Source organism: Caretta caretta, chromosome 9 (genome assembly GCF_965140235.1).
Source record: "Caretta caretta isolate rCarCar2 chromosome 9, rCarCar1.hap1, whole genome shotgun sequence".
NCBI lineage: Eukaryota > Metazoa > Chordata > Testudines > Cheloniidae > Caretta > Caretta caretta.
In genome coordinates, this window is record NC_134214.1 from 85079684 (window position 1) to 85097351 (window position 17668).

At 40.0% G+C, this 17668-nt stretch overlaps 1 protein-coding gene across 6 annotated transcripts in view; it reads left to right on the forward strand.

Annotated features, from left to right (window-relative positions):
* ACSL4 (acyl-CoA synthetase long chain family member 4) overlaps nt 1-16858 on the forward strand; it is a 48503-nt gene extending 31645 nt beyond the window's left edge. For all 6 annotated transcript variants that reach the window (XM_048865411.2, XM_048865413.2, XM_048865415.2 and 3 more), the window contains 12 exons: nt 544-653; nt 748-886; nt 2936-3086; nt 4917-5040; nt 6256-6327; nt 7503-7642; nt 8189-8361; nt 8581-8655; nt 9126-9314; nt 10495-10609; nt 11966-12123; nt 14482-16858. In XM_048865411.2, the coding sequence (XP_048721368.2) occupies nt 544-653; nt 748-886; nt 2936-3086; nt 4917-5040; nt 6256-6327; nt 7503-7642; nt 8189-8361; nt 8581-8655; nt 9126-9314; nt 10495-10609; nt 11966-12123; nt 14482-14639 (1604 nt within the window). In that variant the 3' untranslated portion in view covers nt 14640-16858. The remainder of the gene's footprint in view (nt 1-543; nt 654-747; nt 887-2935; nt 3087-4916; nt 5041-6255; nt 6328-7502; nt 7643-8188; nt 8362-8580; nt 8656-9125; nt 9315-10494; nt 10610-11965; nt 12124-14481) is intronic.
* Nucleotides 16859-17668: the final 810 nt, after the last annotated feature.

Genomic DNA, 17668 nt, shown 5'->3' on the forward strand with positions numbered 1-17668 from the left:
CAGGTAGATGTATGTGTAGTAATCCTAACTACTTCATAACAAGATTTTTGAGTATTAATTCCCTATTTTAATGCTTTATTGGAGGTGATGCCTTACACTGAACACCTCTTCTCTTGGAGAATTAATTAGTAAATGTGAAACCCAGTCTACCTCTTCTCTGGTATGAAGCTTTAAGAATGGTTTATAGAAGCAGAAAAATAGAGGAGATCCTCAGGACTCAGCTCTCCCAAAGTTTTTTTCCTCCCTCTGTGTGAAACTGGAAAGAACACAGATTTGTTTTCAGTCGTTTATCATGCGATATTATGACTGAAATTACATTTTCCTCTTTCCATACAACTATTATCATTACCATAAACTCCTTGCTTCATAAAATTCCATCATGGAAAAACTAAAAGCTGCTTTTATTCCTCAGTGGAAAAGGATTGCAGTTGAAAAGTATTCCTCCCCTGTCTCCCCCTCCTCCACGCTGACTAAATTCTATACATAGAAAAGCTTTTGGCTTGTATCATTCTGCTGTTAATCTTATTTTTATTTATAAAACAGTTGTTACTTTATATGCCACTCTTGGTGAAGAGGCAGTAACTTATGGTCTGAATGAATCTGGAGCATCATATCTAATCACTAGTGTAGAACTTCTAGAGAGTAAACTTAAGGTAAGTTGGTAACAACTATTTTGTCAACTGTATTTCACCCGTAATCTTACAATATACGGTACTGTAAGTACTAAATTTCCTCTTTGTTCAACAGACTGCATTGTCAGAGATCCCCGGTCTCAAACATATCATTTATGTGGATAAGAAGACTATCAATAAATCTGAATACCCTGAAGGACTAGAAATTCATAGTATGCAGACAGTAGAAGAACTAGGAGCCAAACCAGAAAATTGTAAGTGAACCAAATCAGGATTACCCAAACAGTCCAGTAAGTGATTGAACCTGATTTGGAGGGATATGTATGGGAGGAGAAATGTCCATTTAACCTAAAAAGGAACTGGCGTTTACTGTAGAAAAATTACCAGTCCAACTCAATTTTTTAAATAAGTAGGAAACTAGAAGCAAAATATTTTTGAGTCTTTTATCTTAATGTTCCGTTGTCCCAAATGGATTTTGTTTCAGCTTAAACTAAGTTTAATTTTAGAATGTGACTGGCATGGTTTGGCTGAGCTCACTTTCTAAAATAAGGGAAGGTCATACAGAATTAAGGTCGGGCTTGGTTATTTGTTTTTGGTTTGTTTTAATGAACGTTTTAAAAACTCCATCACTTTTTTTTTTTCTTCTTTCCTGATGTCAGGGATGAGCATTTGTTTTTAGAAAAGTCTTTCTGACCAATTTTGTAGCTAGAAGACCCCCCAAAGCCAGGGGGATAAGCACTGGACTCCCTCCTCCAGGCACTGTGAACTACAATTGGCTGGCTGGAGAAAGAAACCAGCTTCATTAAGGAGGAAGCGAGCAATCATGAGGATTTGCTTCCTGACACCCAGGTCTACAGTCCCTGCCAGGCAGCTCCTTTGTGTTACTGGAAAGGAGAAGATGTGAGCAGTTAAAGGAGTTGGTTGGCAGGAACCGGAGGCTTATGCAAGAAAGTACGCATTCAGTAGAGCTGCTTACTTTGTGGTAGGTTGCTGATTTCTTGAATTTGTTGCCAGCACCAAAGGGCTAGAGGTAGGTTTGGGTCTTTTTGTGAACTCCCCTAAATGTCCTCCCACTCCTACCTTTGCTCCCCTTTTCTGCTGCAAAGTCATCAGCCTGAGGGTTACGGGTTTTCACAATAACCAGGACAAAAGAGAATAAATGTCAAGGCAACAAACTGGGTTAAAACAAGTTTAGTTTATTTTCATAAGTTTATTAGCTCAATATATACTGGCTTCTGGGTCTGTAAAACTCACTTTCCACCAAGTATGAGATTTTTCAAGGCATCCTGACTTTGATTTAAAAACAAACTATATGTTTTAGCATCTACAGCCCTGGCTTTAGAGCTGTTACTAATAGAAAACTTGATATGAGTTTGTCCCTCATCACTCCAAAGTATGAGCCTCTTCTGAATCATAGAATCATAGAATATAAGGGTTGGAAGGGACCCCAGAAGGTCATCTAGTCCAACCCCCTGCTCAAAGCAGGACCAATTCCCAGTTAAATCATCCCAGCCAGGGCTTTGTCAAGCCTGACCTTAAAAACCTCTAAGGAAGGAGATTCTACCACCTCCCTAGGTAATGCATTCCAGTGTTTCACCACCCTCTTAGTGAAAAAGTTTTTCCTAATATCCAATCTAAACCTCCCCCACTGCAGCTTGAGACCATTACTCCTTGTTCTGTCATCTGATACCATTGAGAACAGTCTAGAGCCATCCTCTTTGGAACCCCCTTTCAGGTAGTTGAAAGCAGCTATCAAATCCCCCCTCATTCTTCTCTTCTGCAGCTAAACAATCCCAGCTCCCTCAGCCTCTCCTCATAACTCATGTGTTCCAGACCCCTAATCATTTTTGTTGCCCTTCGCTGGACTCTCTCCAATTTATCCACATCCTTCTTGAAGTGTGGGGCCCAAAACTGGACACTTCTCCCAGGCATTATTTTAAAGGGTTTGACTAGAACTTCATTAGGTTTGTCCAGTGAAACTTTGCAATGACATTACACTTCCAGCCAAATCTATCTCCAACTTACCCTATTGCCTTGATTGAATCTGCTGGTGCTTGTTGTCCCTAATGGGATCTGCCACTTTTTTTTTTTTTTTCTGGACTGTTTACCGTAGAGCATCACTAACTTTGTTTGTTTTGTCAGTGTCTTATGAAGACCAGTTAACTTAGTTTAGTCTTTCTGGAGCTTCGATTTCATCTCTTAGTTTGTCCAAGAAGTAATCATGTCCTGCTAAAGTCCATGTGAATGACTTTTTTCTCTCTCTCTCTCTCTCTCTTCCCCCACCCCTCTTGTACCTTTTGTAGTAGACATCCCTCCAAGCAAACCTGTTCCCACAGACCTGGCTTTAATAATGTATACTAGTGGGTCTACTGGGAGACCTAAAGGAGTGATAATGATTCATAAGAACTTGATAGCTGGAATGACAGGCCAGTGTGAGAGAATACCTGAATTAGGGTAAGAAATGCTCAGTTGCCCCGTGTATGTATAAAATACCATTTTGTTTTATTCAACTGGAATAAATTTTCCTGGATTCCAGAAAGCCTCTCACTTGTATAATTCTGAGATTCCTGGTGACTGTTTCGTTTAAAAATACGAACTTCAGCAAATCCTGTTTTTTATCCACATATGATGTATGTAAGATTGGTGAACTGATATTTCTGTAATCGCTTTGAATTTATCATGCTCTTGGACACAACCGTAAGTGTCTCTCTCCAGCTCTTTAGTCCTGTTATGATTTTTCTACAACTAAATGAGATTTTAAAAGATAGACAGTATGGCTTCTTTAGTTACGTCTCCTCCTGAGATGTACTTTCAAGATATCCATCATAACTGATCATTATGGGGAGAGTCTGACAATATATTTTCGCACAGGGTATCTGTCTGTAGATTATTATTGGTTCCCTGTCCTTATCAGCCTGAGTCCTGAGAAAGTGGAAGGCAGAGGCTGGTGGTTTCCAAGCAGAAATTTTTAAGCAGCTAAGATAACTTCAAGGAAAGGCCTGCCTATTCCAGGGGTCTGATGAGACCAGGCCCATATAGATCCTTCTACATGTGCTGTACATAATCTGCTTAAATACCTTGCTTACTTCAAGCTGGTTTAAAAGACCACTTTCATTTGGCAGCTAATTTGGTCTTTCGTTTTTTAATTATTTTTATTAAGCTTATATAATATTGAGATAAAATAGGCAATAAAATTAACCGAGAAATATATTAAGTTTTGGCTATTCAGTAACAAAGTAATGGCAAACTTTCAGGAGGGTTCTTCAGTGTGTTGAAGGATAACTTGGTATCCCTGCACCCCTTTCTCAGCAAGTTCATGAGGGGCATGACACCTTTGAAATGACCCATATACAAGAAACCCCTTCATTGTGGGATATTTATGTGGTTCTGCGCTGAAAGATCACTTTTGGACCATTTGATAACTCTCAACTCAAGGTCACAGAACGAATGAGCTTCAGGCTCTAGTGGATCCTGATCCACCTTCTACTAAAATATTTTAAAATGAGGAGCTGCTATGAATTTTGGGGGGGGGGGAGGGTAGGAGAGGAGGGATTTGAAGGTGGAAGGGCTTTGATTATCCAGCTTCAAATAGAAGCTAGTTTCAGCCTTAACTCCGTAACTGGGATTAGAGATCTCCTACTTGGAAAAGAAAAGGCAGTTGGAGCACTAAGGACCTCCTGTGTTCCACTGCAAGAAGAATCCCTCTGCTAGAATCAGTGGGTGAAATCCTGACCTTGTTGAAGTTAGTGACAAAATTCCCATCAACTGCAATGGGACTTTCAAATGTTGAGCTTAGAGAATTCCCAGTGTGGTTGCATACAGGCAGTGGCGAGCTGGAGCCACTTCGCACCGGTTCATGTGAACCGGTTGTTAAATTTTGAAGCTGGTTTAGAACCGGTTGTTAAAGAATACAAGGAACCACAGTGTGCTGTGAGGCAACTAGAAAGCTTTTGAATGTTATAACAAGAAAACACTGAAGCACATGGTTAACTTTAGGCAATTTTTACTCACCCGGTGGGTCTTCGGTGGCACTTCGGCGGTGGGTCCTTCAGTGTCGCTGAAGACCCGGAGCGAGTGAAGGAACCGGTTCTTCAGCTTTTGGCAGCTCATCACTGCATACAGGAGAATAGACTCCAGTACTGATCTGTTTATGATGTAGATTTTTGGAAAACTAGTAATTCTGTCTTTCTGTTCTTGATAATACAATACTCTATTGCACTAGATGAAGTATTTTCAGCCCACTCTTGGATCCCTACGTTAATTATATAATCCTTGCTTTGCTAGACCCAAGGACACTTACGTTGGCTACTTACCTCTGGCTCATGTATTAGAACTGACAGCAGAAATATCCTGCGTTACCTATGGCTGCAGAATTGGATACTCCTCTCCACTCACTCTATCGGACCAGGTGAGGGGAAACTTTCAGCACAGTGTTTAAGCAAAATCTTGGTGGTTGTACTTTTTTTTATTTTTCTTGATCAGTTACGTATCTTATTGCAAAAATATGATACACAATGCAGTTAATGTCAAAAGCGGTAGTACCTTCTGAAAACGTAACCACAAACAAAAAGCTAAGCTTCTGGTGAAACTGTACAATAGATCTCAAAACATGCATTTCTATCTACATTTTGAGTTTTCATCATCTTTAGGTAAAGTCAGAATTACCCATAAATTAAAAGAAAAACCAAATGACTGCACATAAGTGGTGGTTGTTTTTTTTGTTTTTTTTTTTTAGTTTCTGCCTCAGTAGATACAGTATTATCCATTGTCACAACAGGATATCAACAGGTATCAAAAGACTAACTGCACTTGATTTTTGCTATAGCTGACTATGAGTGTTAAATGTTCTCCTTTTAGTTCTATGATTTAAAAAAGATTTAACCATTGGGTAATACACACAAAAGAAAATTTAGTTTTTGTAAAAGCTCTGCTGAGCCTGCCCTACCTGGCCAATAATTGCTTTGTAAATCACTAGTTTGGCACTTTAGTCAGCTTTTGGTTCTCTTGCTTGCCTAATAGTTGTCAATGAGGTGAAACCCATAACAGAAAATCCTCCATTAGCTGACTGAAGGGGCAGAGGCACTTGTTGGAAATGCGTAAATGATCAATAAAAGGCTGCAATGTGTATCTGCAGCCTCCAAATGTAAATAACTGAAAACATCATAAACATACTGAAGAATGTAATAAAGTAGAAGAGAAAATGAACACAAGTTTGTTATGCAAACTAGCCAGCAGATGCACAGCTTGGAAGCACTGAGGCACAAGAAAACAAATCACATGTCGGATGGATTTGTGGGGATCATCATAACTTGGTTCCTATTGAAAATCACCCCTTGAAGTCAGACCATACAACAGAAAATGCTAGAAGGATAACTAAAGAAAGCAAAAACGATGCACACAATGTAGTTTGGTCTAGCAAGCTTTGATTTCAGCCGATATTTGGCATGAGATGAGGCTGACAATACACCTTTCTGCTCCACCCCACTGAGAAAATAGTCATCTGGGGAGGGAGGGGGAGAACTTCAGAAACTGCACACTAGGTTATCTCCTGTTTCTTTCTTATTCTCCCCTAACCAGTCACCAGTTTCTCAGTTTAACATTTTCACATTTGTCTTTATTTCAGTCAAGTAAAATTAAGAAGGGAAGCAAAGGAGACTGTACTGTACTGAAGCCCACACTAATGGCGGCTGTGCCTGTAAGTATGAGAAGGTAGAGGACATGATTAAGGCTACAGTTTAGTCACGGGTATTTGTAGTAAAAGTCATGGACAGGTCGCTGGCAGTAAACAAAAATTCACAGCCCATAACCTGTCCATGACTTGTACTATATACCCTTAACTAAAACTTGGGCCGGGGGGGGCTGCGGGTGCTCCGAGGCGGGAGGGTGGGCGGCAGTGCATGGCCTGGGACCCCGCTGGTGCTGGACGGGAGTTGGAGAGGCTGGAGGGGAACCGCAGCCAATGGGGGCTGCGGGGGTGGTGACTGCAAGCACAGGCAGTGTGTAGACCCCTTGGCCCCTCCACCTAAAATGAAGAGCTGCAGGGACATGCCAGCCCCTTCCGGGGGAATCCCTCTTTTTCCCCCCTGAGGTAAACACCACCCCGCAACACAACCCCCTGACCCAGCCCTGAGCCCCCCTCCCACACCTAAACTGCTGCCGCTGTTCAGGCAGCCCCTGAGCCAGCTGCACCAGCCCCTGCAAAAGTCACGGAGGTTATGGAAAGTCACAGAATCCATGACCTCCATGACAGACACGCAACCTTAGGCATGATTAGCAAGGACATTCTTATTTTTCCATATATTCACTCCAGCAACATCCCTAGATGGCTAACAACATTGATGTGAAGTGTTTAAAAAAGTCTAAGGTTTAAGATGCAGCTTGTAGAAGTGCGTCAGTGTGTTAACTAGTGGAATAGTTCTAAATGGTCTCCGAGGTAATTTGGTTACTTACCTAGGACTGACTATAGAAATTCAAGGCCAGATTGCCAAACTATAAAATGTTTTACTATGTGAGGCTTTTTCTTTCTCCTAGGCAATCAACTTCATAACTTGAAAGGGGTTTATGAGGCAGGATGGATGAGGAAAGGAAAAAATGTGACTTTGTCCTCCAGTTCTGTTACCCATTTCCACACATTATTCTACCACCTTGAATAGTCCCTAGCTGGAATAGAATATAAATTCATTAAATAGATGACATATTAAGGGAAAATGTTAAGTATTACACAACAATTTGGCAGAGACTGCATAGCTAAAGTGAAATCATCCATTTAAACTGAATAGTACCTTTCTTGTTTTGTTTTTTAGTTGGATTTGATGCATGTTTTCAATCAGAAGTAGTAATTCTTTGTCCTCTTTTCAATCTTTGCTGTAGGAAATAATGGACCGAATTTATAAGAATGTCATGAGTAAAGTCCAAGAGATGAACTATATTCAGAGAACTCTGTTCAAGATAGGCTATGACTATAAACTGGAACAGATCAAAAGGGGGTATGATGCACCTCTGTGTAATATGTAAGTACAGTTAAAGGTTCAAATATCTTTCAATGTATATAATTTATCAGAAATTAAGAGGTGATTTGAGCACAGTCTATAAGCAATTCTCCTTGTGTAAGTAATCCAGTACTAGAGGACTCCAGGCTAACAGAAAGGCATAACAAGATCCACTGACTAAGTCTAATTCAGAGAAGTTCAAACTGAAAATAAGATGAAAGTCTAACAGTAAGGCCATTAATCATTGAAACACATTACCAAGGGATGTAAATTTTCCATTTCTTGGATTTTTTTAAAAACCAGACCGGATGTCTTTCTAAAAAATGCTTTATTTCAGCCACAAGATAATGGGCTAGACGCAGGAGTTACTATGTAAAATTCTATGGCTTGGGTAACACTTGACAGACTACATCATCATGATGGTCCCTTTGGGCCTTTAAAATCTGTGAATCTTATTACTTGTTAGATGTGTCAGCTGAACAGATAAAGAGGGGTATGAGAGTCTCTAGCCTTTCCTGCAAAGGAGTAGAACAAGTAATATTTATACATGGTTTCTTTTACCTCAAGACTGCTGTTTAAAAAGGTAAAAGCATTGCTAGGAGGAAATGTGCGTATGATGCTTTCTGGAGGAGCACCTCTTTCACCTCAGACACAAAGGTTCATGAACATCTGTTTCTGCTGTCCTGTTGGCCAGGGTTATGGATTAACAGAAACCTGTGGAGCTGGAACAATTACTGAAGGTATGTTAACATACTCGTGGAAATCTGCATGTTTAATGTAGATGTGTGAATTTTTTAATTTTCAAGTACAGTTGAAAACATTTGTAGCTCTTAACTTCTAGAGAATAACTTGAGTTAATAGTTACCTTCCTATTCCAGCTCTGTGTTTACATTTCAGTATTGTCAGATTAAAAAAAACTTTTGGCCACCATCTTACTGTTTCTTTCTAACTTCCCATAGTTTCTGACTATAGCACTGGCAGAGTTGGGGCTCCTCTTATTTGCTGTGAGATTAAATTGAGAGACTGGCAAGAAGGTGAGAACTTTTTTTTTTTTCAGGACATTCTACTTAATTCTGTCAGTGAATCTGGCTGCAAATTTCAAGCTACAGGTAAAACATGAATATGAACAGTTCTTGTCAAAATGATCAGTTGGCGTTCAAACCTGAAGATACACAGCAAACGTAGATAGTGATGACAAACTGCAGAGCTACCAAGCCTTTAAGATTCATGCAAATGCATGATCACTATTGCATAATATGTGTAACAGTATAATATTTTGATCTCCGAGTAACTAGTTTTACTGTTTCTAGCCTGTTTTCCTGCTGTCCACAAAATCAACAGTAGAAGTTGATGTAATGAGGTCATTGAGTATTAGTATTTTGTGATCTCTTGATAAATGGATAATCACTTTATTTTGTGTGTGAATTCTTCAGTATTTTCCAGGGAAAGGAATGTATATTGTATCAATCTGACTTGAAAACAATTTTACTTATCTGGCTTTCAGGGGGCTATACTTGTAGAGACAAGCCTAATCCTAGAGGAGAGATTATAATAGGTGGACCTAATGTCTCTATGGGATACTTTAAAAATGAAGAAAAGACAGAGGATTTCTCCGTGGATGAAAATGGCCAGAGATGGTTTTGTACTGGAGATATTGGAGAATTTCATCCTGACGGATGTCTACAGATCATAGGTTGGGGCCTTACACTTTTTGCCAATTTAAATGCCAGTTAAGCAAGAGCATAACCTCACACACGTGAGTAGTCTCATTGAAGCCAGTAGGACTACTCATGCTTAAAGCTACACACTTCAGTAATTTGCTCAACCATGGTGTTAAAACATATTCTCAAAATTTAGTGATTGTGAAGCCCTGAAATTGATGCGGTTGTCTGTAATCTCATTAACTGTCTCTACTCAGCCTTCACTTTGAAAATTCACACTTCGTTTTTTAGTATTAGTTTAATGGCTAAAATTTAGATTCCCTGTGACATTTAATTTTAGTTGCAAGTCTGAAAAATTACTCCTAAAGGGCATTTTTTAAAATGGACATTTCCTTAAAAGTTAAATGCTAACCGCTTCTAGGTCAGAGGTGGGCAAACTATGGCCTGCAGGCCACATCCGGCCTGCAGGCTGGTCCTGCCCAGCACCTGGCCCGGGAGGCTCGTCCCTGGCCTCTCCCCCAGTCATAGTGCCGTGTGGGCAGCGGAGTTGCGAGCTCCTGCCGCTCTGAGAGGCATGCTAAGGGGGCGGCGGTGAAAGGAGTTTGGTAGAGGGTCCTGGGGGACAGTCAGGGGACAGGGAGCAGGGGGCAGTTAGGAATGGGGGGTCCCGGGTGGCAGACAGGGAGCAGGGGGCAGTTGAATGGGGCAGAGGTTCCTGTCACGGGGTGGGGGTGTGGATAGGGGTTGGGGCAGTCAGGGGACAGGGAGCAGGGGGGATTGAATAGGGGGCGGGATCTGGGGGGGGTGGTTTGGGGCAGGGGGTCCCAGGTGGGGATGAGGAGCGGGGGGGGTTGGATGGGTCGGGGGTTCTGAGGGGGACAGTCAGGGGGCAGGAAGTGGGAGGGGGCGAATAGGGGGCAGGGGTGGGGGCCAGGCTCTTTCGGGGGACACAGCCTTTCCTACCTGCCCTCCATACAGTTTTGCACCCTGATGTGGCCCTTGGGCCAAAAAGTTTGCCCACCCCTGTTCTAGGTGATTTGTTTGGCATTCCTTTGCTTGTACTTTTTTTTTCTTTTTTAAGTCTTTTGCATGGTATTCCATTAAAATTAAATAAGCATTTTAAATGTGGTACTAAAATTATTTTAACTGAGTATATACAAGTGGAAGAATCTAAACTCCTTTAAAGCAGCATGCCTTTTTAACTGTTCCTAGATCGTAAAAAAGATTTGGTGAAGTTGCAGGCAGGAGAATATGTATCTCTGGGTAAAGTAGAAACAGCACTGAAGAACTGTCCATTTATTGACAATATCTGTGCTTATGCCAAAAGGTAAGTTACGTTAATATTGTCTCTTCCCCTCAAACTCATTTAGGGGCATTCTTTTATTTAATGCTTGATTTATATATGGTATTCAAGAATCCTTTGTCTGAAATGCAGATTGTAGGCCTAATTCTCCAGTATACTAAGGCCCTCTTATAGCACTAGAGGAGTAAAGAGGGTGGAAATACCCCTGAGGCTGCCCCCCCCCCCTTGCAGAGGGTCCCCAGATTAGTGCAGATCTGACATAAGAGCTCTACCCTGGCCCTGTTCCCAGCAAGCCTTGTAGGGAGTAGGAGTGAGGGGTGTGGTCACTGTGCACTATGCTACAGCTGTCCTCTGCATACACAGGCCCTTAGAACAATGGGAAGCAATGTGTAAATTAGAACAGTGCTGAGGCCAAGCAGGCTCCCAGCTGCACCAGAATAAGGGGGAATGCAGGATCAGTTTAAAGCTTCCTTGATGTGTGTATGTGTTTCCCACCACAACTCCCCTCATTACTGCCCACGGGGGGGGCGTGTGAACCACCGTCTGGGGGAGGCTAGCCTCCCAGTCCCACCCATGGCCACTGGCCCAGTCCTGGAGCTAGCTGCCCTAGCCCCAAAGGAGCGCTGGGAGGGTGGGCAGCACACAGCCCTAGCCCCGGAGCGCTGGGAAGGTGGGTGGTGTGTGGCCCCAGCCCGGGAGGGCGAGCAGCTGCAGTCTCCCCAGCTCCAGAACATGGAAAGGTGGACAGCATGCAGCGTAAGCCTCCCCAGCCGGAACACTAGGGGGGCTGGAGCTGGAGGACTGGAGCCACATGCAGGGAGCAGTCATGGCAGGGGGCGGGACCACGGCTGGCTGTTTAGGGAGGCACAGCCTTCTCCCAGCCTATGCGACCCACTGCCCAAGTTCCTGCCCCAATGCAGGGGCAGGGTAACTGAAAATAGCAGCCTTCTTACTAAACATAAGTACAATCTTTTGTTTATAGATGGCTTTGGCCTTCAGTCAAAATGCTGCGGTGTTTATCTTGACACTTACGAGCCTGATCCATTTTCTGTGGGCTTTGGAAAAGTCCCTACCTTCCCTTAGTAGTAGATGGTGAGACTTTACTTGCACTCACTTGCTGGATACTGGATTTAGTAGAGACTCTGGACTATTCTATAACTTGTCTCTAGACCAAAGTATGAGACTGACTGAACCCAGTCACTTACTAAAAAAGCTTCATGATAAAGGTTGAATAGTGTGGTGGGGGGGGAGGAGAGGAAGAAATTAGCTATATATCTGAAAGAACTGGGGAATATTTACTTAGACTCAAGTAAACTTTGACAGTCTGAAATTCTTCTTACTTCCCTGTTTTTTTTTTCTTGTCCTCTCATCCTGTTTTAGTGATCAGTCTTATGTGATCAGTTTTGTGGTTCCTAATCAGAAGAAGCTGACTGTATTAGCTGAACAGAAGGGTGTCAAGGGAACATGGGTAGAAATCTGTAACAATCCTGTCATGGAAGCTGAGATATTGAAAGAGATTAAAGAGGTGGCAGATAAGAGTGAGTATAATTAAATTGTTTTGTATACTGTACTAAGCCAATTTCACATCTGTAGATATAGTCCTCTCACTCATGTTTTCTAACTTGCTGGAAAATCTGTGGAACATGTTACCTCTGGATGTAGTTGATAATTTTGAATAGAGTCAAATCTTATCTGAATGAGTAGAGGAGCACACTTTCAGGCAATTTTCTTGTTCCTAAAGTAGGACACTGTGGGAATCCAGTCCAGTAAGTGTTACATGAATGATACAGCTGGTTTTAAAACATTCTGCTAATCCTTGTTGTAGTGCTGGATGAATGGCCAAAAGCTGGTCTGGCTGATCTCTAACATAGCCTACGAGGCCAAAGAAACGTAGGGTGACTTCAAGGAACAAGGAAAATTAATTGAGAGTTTATGGCCGAACAGAAACACTAAAGATGGTATTGGGTTTTATCTCAATTTCACTTATTTTGGCAATAACTGTACTGATAGAGTACACGTTACATACTCTTCCATCACTTATTCCTACAAGATTAAAATAGACTGATTCTCATCAGGACAATAGGTTAAATAACATTTACAGTAAAATTCTGAGAGGATGGTAGGCAGCTTTTGCATGAGTTGTTTTGTTAAATTTCCATGTGTCCCATTGAACTGGTGGAAAAACTTAACTCTATTATTGTGTTGCATGTAAATCATAAAATGTTTTCCACATAACTTTTTTTATTCTTGTTCCTCTAAGAGCTTGGCTTATAGAGAAAAATCCTTGACAGCACTAATGTTTTAGATAGAACTAAGGCCAAGATCTTTCCTTTTGGCCTTCATTCCAAGGGAACATTAAACAAATCTGCTAAAAAGTGATTCCAAGATGAACATTCTGTAGTTCAATCACAAAAAGGCATATATCTAAACGAAAACAAAACTATATTGCAACAACAGTCTAAAGTTAAAGCTAGGTCATACAGCAGGAGCTATTCTTTGTTGCCACTGATTCTAATAATTGTACATTTGCTGCCATCTACTGGTTGTACTGGTGATAGCCTGTTTTGGAAATTCAGTTTCTAATTGGGGGTGGTGGCTTTATTTCATTTTCATTTTACTCTGTTTTGCTGAAGTATTAATATTATGAAGCCAATATCCTTGTTTAGTGTTTTGTTATTATGGTTAATTATGTTATGATAGTGCCTAAAGGCTACCTGTGATTGGAGCCCTATTATGCTAGGCCCTGTATAAACACAGAATAAGACCGTTCCCTTCCCCCCCCTCCCCAAGAGTACATAATCTAAAAATGTTAAATACTTTCAGCATTTCCATTGATTCACTTTCAAGGGTTCATAATTGGTCACTGTTGGCTGCAAGCAAGGATTTCTTATTTGAAGGAACTGACTTTTTTTAAGGGCCATGAGGACTTTTAAATGACACTAACAAAAGTAAGGAAATGCTTGCTCACTTTGTATGTTTGCTTATTTGGAACTCTTCTGATTTAACAACTTACTTACCCCATTTAGTCTATGCTGGTAATTTGTGTCTCCTCCCCCCCTGAATATTTTTAAAAGACACACAACCAACAGATGAATTAGCATCTTTGTGCATGGACTGTACATTGGAAACAAGTATGTCCCCTAAACATGTTTAGTCATAACATGCAGAGGGGTCAGATTTTCAAAAGTGTGAACGCAGTGTTGTCTATAATGTGGGAGTGCACATGTGTATATGCACACATCCGTAGCTTATACTCTATTTTGAATTTGTGTGCGCACACACTTTTAAAAGTTGTCAACTGTGTTCTACTAAAATAAAAATAATTATATAACTTGGGTGGATCATCATATCCTATCACATGGTATGAGTACAATCCGTTTCATCCTTCTTTAATTGCTACTGTGAATAACAGTAATCATGCGCCTGTTCATGTAATCCTTGCTCACAGCTACCTTCCTGATGCATGCTACAGCCACATTTTTTTTTATACCCTATTGTGCCTAGATTGCAGTCTCTTTTGAGGTAGGGACTCATTTGTTTTGCACTTTTCATTTAGTGTGCAACTTAGTTACTGCTTTGAGATTTTATTCTGTGATCCTCATTTGTTTGGCACTTTTTTATTTACAGTGCCAATCCACTGGAGCTGTACTAAAGATAAATGCTATGGCATGTGTTACTAGAATAATAGCAAATACTAAGTATTACAGCCATAAGTTTGCGTTTTCTTTCTTCAGTGTGTCGCTTCCGTGACTGTATTGATATGAAGTTATTCCACTATAGTACAGCAGACTATTGAATATAAATCCTATTCCTGTTGTATGTATGAAGATGTATGAATCAGTGTTTTATCTGTGAATGTAATCATAAATGTGTTTTTCTTTTTATTATCCCTGCAGTGAAATTAGAGAGATTTGAAACACCAATCAAAGTACGGTTAAGCCCTGAACCATGGACCCCAGAGACTGGTCTAGTAACTGATGCTTTCAAATTGAAAAGGAAGGAATTAAAGAACCATTACCTCAATGATATCGAGCGAATGTATGGAGGCAAATAAACTTCTGAGCTACATTGACTAGAAAGTTGTGCAGAAAGTTCCTTCTCAGACCCTACAGGACAGAACTCAAGCCTCAGAATATTGGACATGCTTGTGTACTGAAGATACAACAGGTAGTTCAGACAGTACACTAAATCAATGAAGACCTCCCTAACCTGTAAAGCCGGGTCCTATGGGGAAAGAACACTTTGCTTATGGAACCAAACTTTCTAGCTGCTCGCAGAAAACACTTATCCACTTCAAACTGTTTCATTTGATCACTTCCACCTTGGAGCTGGATGTGATCATGTGAAGCAATGTGACTTGATAACCTGATTTCCACTGTTGCTTCTATATTCCAACTGCTTTCCCACCTGTTTTTCTCCAGTTCCCCTTACAAATATGAAAATGAGTTAAAATGGAAATCTGACCATTCCTGCATCAGAGAAAGGTACTTGGTGAGGGGAAAAAATAAACGTATTTAAGGTTTGCACTTTGTAATGCAAAAAGTGAAGATGAAGTAGGAAAACGTTAAATACAAAGCATTGCAGCTTTTGCAAAAGTATTGGTTTAATGTCTTCTCAGGTCCTGTCCTAGATTAAATGAAAATGAATAGTTTAACTTGACACTGATCTGTTTATCAATGTTACCTAAAAGGCCAGTACAGATGCATAAAGCGTCTCTTATAATTTGAGTTCATGGAAGAGGGAAAGAAATCTGAGGTTGTTGCACTGCATTTAAGCCCAGTTCTAGATTCTACTATGGCCCCTTTGTATTCAGAAGCTGTGAGCCAGAAGGTTAGCTTCAAATACCACCTCTTCACATCCTACCCCAGTTATGTCCTGCATCAAGCTCAGGTCGACAAGATCCAAGAATTGGGCCCATTGATTAAACAGTCCATACTACAGAATTTGTTCAAGGCCACAGAATTACATGGCACTGACAGTAGACTGAATCTTCTGCACATCAGTTATACTGTGAATATTTTCAGTGCCTAAAAAGGAATATAAAATACTTACTGAAATAATAAGGGTGAACTGAAAGGCTTTTTAAAGATCAAACTAGTCAGAATTTTATTCTTCATGAGTGTTCTATGAACAACTTATCTCCAGTAGACTTTAAATGTTCTGAGATTTTTTTATACTTGCCAAGATGGCTTTTTTTTTTTTTTTAATTCAAAACAGCATTTTCAACTTTGACGCAAAGATTTAAAAAAAAAAGACTCCCACTGCAAGAACTGTTGCTTGTTAATGAGGTCACCAGCTAGCATATAGAACTGAGGTCTTAGACAAGTAAAGGCAGAACTGACATTCAGATCATTTTTGTCTTTAAACAGCCATGAGCCTTTAAAGTCAACATTCTGTTTTTGCTTTGAAATATTAGGCCCTGATCCTCCAAATGCTTAGTTACATGTGTAGCACTACTCTTATGAGTAAAGCTAAACACATGTAAGAATTTACAGGATCAGGACCTAAACCATTTTGTATTAAGTTATTAAAAAGTATTACTGTTCACCTTTTTAAATATGTCAGTCAAAACAAGCTACAGGTGGAAGCCAAGCATTTCCCATATTCTTCTTTTACCTACGCTTGATGAGCTTGGTCTCTGGTTAGGGATTTTTGTTCATTAAACTTGTTAAAAGAGGAGAAAATACTTGAGATAGAACTTTGTCTTTCTGTTTTGTGAAAATGTTTGTTTTAAAAACTGGAAACCGTAGAGGTGCTGAAGTGGGAAGGAGGCAAAATAATAGAATAATTTGTTTTGCCATTGAGTGTGTAACATCCCGTACTGTTTCTTCAAAATCGTTAGTTATCACTCTGGGCTCATGTATCTCTCCTAGCTGTTCCCACTTGAACCATAAATACTGTAAAAAGTGGAAGCTCTTGCAACTGTTCTACTTTGCACTTCTTTCTTAATCATTTTATATATGTTGCTTACATTTTGTACAGATGTGGCTCTCAACTGTGATATTATAACTTACTTTGATCTAAAGTATTTATAAAATAGATTTTGTCTATTCATAATATTTAAATGTTGTGTATATGATGGTAAAAAGGAAAATTATCTGATATTGTCATTGTAAAGAGTGAAAGGTTTTATATGAAACATCTTCATTATATAGTGATTTTAAAAAAAAATCAGGGCAAGATTTTCCTTCTGTGAGGTGTATGTGTGAATCCTTTTTTCCCAGCTCAACCAACTTTCAAAGTGAAAATAAATCATGGTTATGGATTCGTTAACTATAAGCTCTCGGACTGTCCTTTCTTCTGGGGACCAATTTCTTTTTAAACTTTCAAGGAACTTTTTTTAATTTTTATTTTTTTACATGCATAACTCTAGTCAAACCATAACACTGCCAAGTGATTTTTGCTAAAACCCCTTGGGGATGGGGAGCAAATCAATTTAAAGTCAGCTGCTGCTAGTTGTGCATGAGCTTTCAACAATCATTAAAGGGGATCAGAAAAAGGCCTCTCTTCCTTATCTAAACACATACACTTGTTTATGAATACAGGAAATACAGCCCATGTCAATAGTGGCTTTTCAGATTATTAGTCTTGGAGATATGTTAGTTTTCTTTATGTATTAAAATTATTCATTGTTAAAGAACTAAAATAGCTTTTAGACCACTTAAACATCACAAAAACAAATGCAAAAAAACAGTTATGTGCACTTAGATCTAATGGCAGATCTCATGAACTGCTTTTTTAAGCACATATAATGTATTTATTGGGCCTCAGTAGTTTTCCCTCTATTGTACCCAGATGTTTTCATTGATGGGGATCATTATTTTCAGTTTGTATGAAAGTTAAAATAATCTTTCATAGATGGAATACAGTTGAATTGGCTCTTGTTGTCAAAGTGTTTGAGAGACTGCATTTTTGCACAACACTATCTTAGATCAGTTTTTAGATCAATATGTAAAAGAGTTTATCTAAACTGAATAGAGAGAGGTGTCCCATGCTCTCATGATGGGCAGAACAGGTATCTTAAATTTCAGAGAATTGCATCTTTACCTACATCCTTTTGATATCAAAGGAAGGGCTTGATCC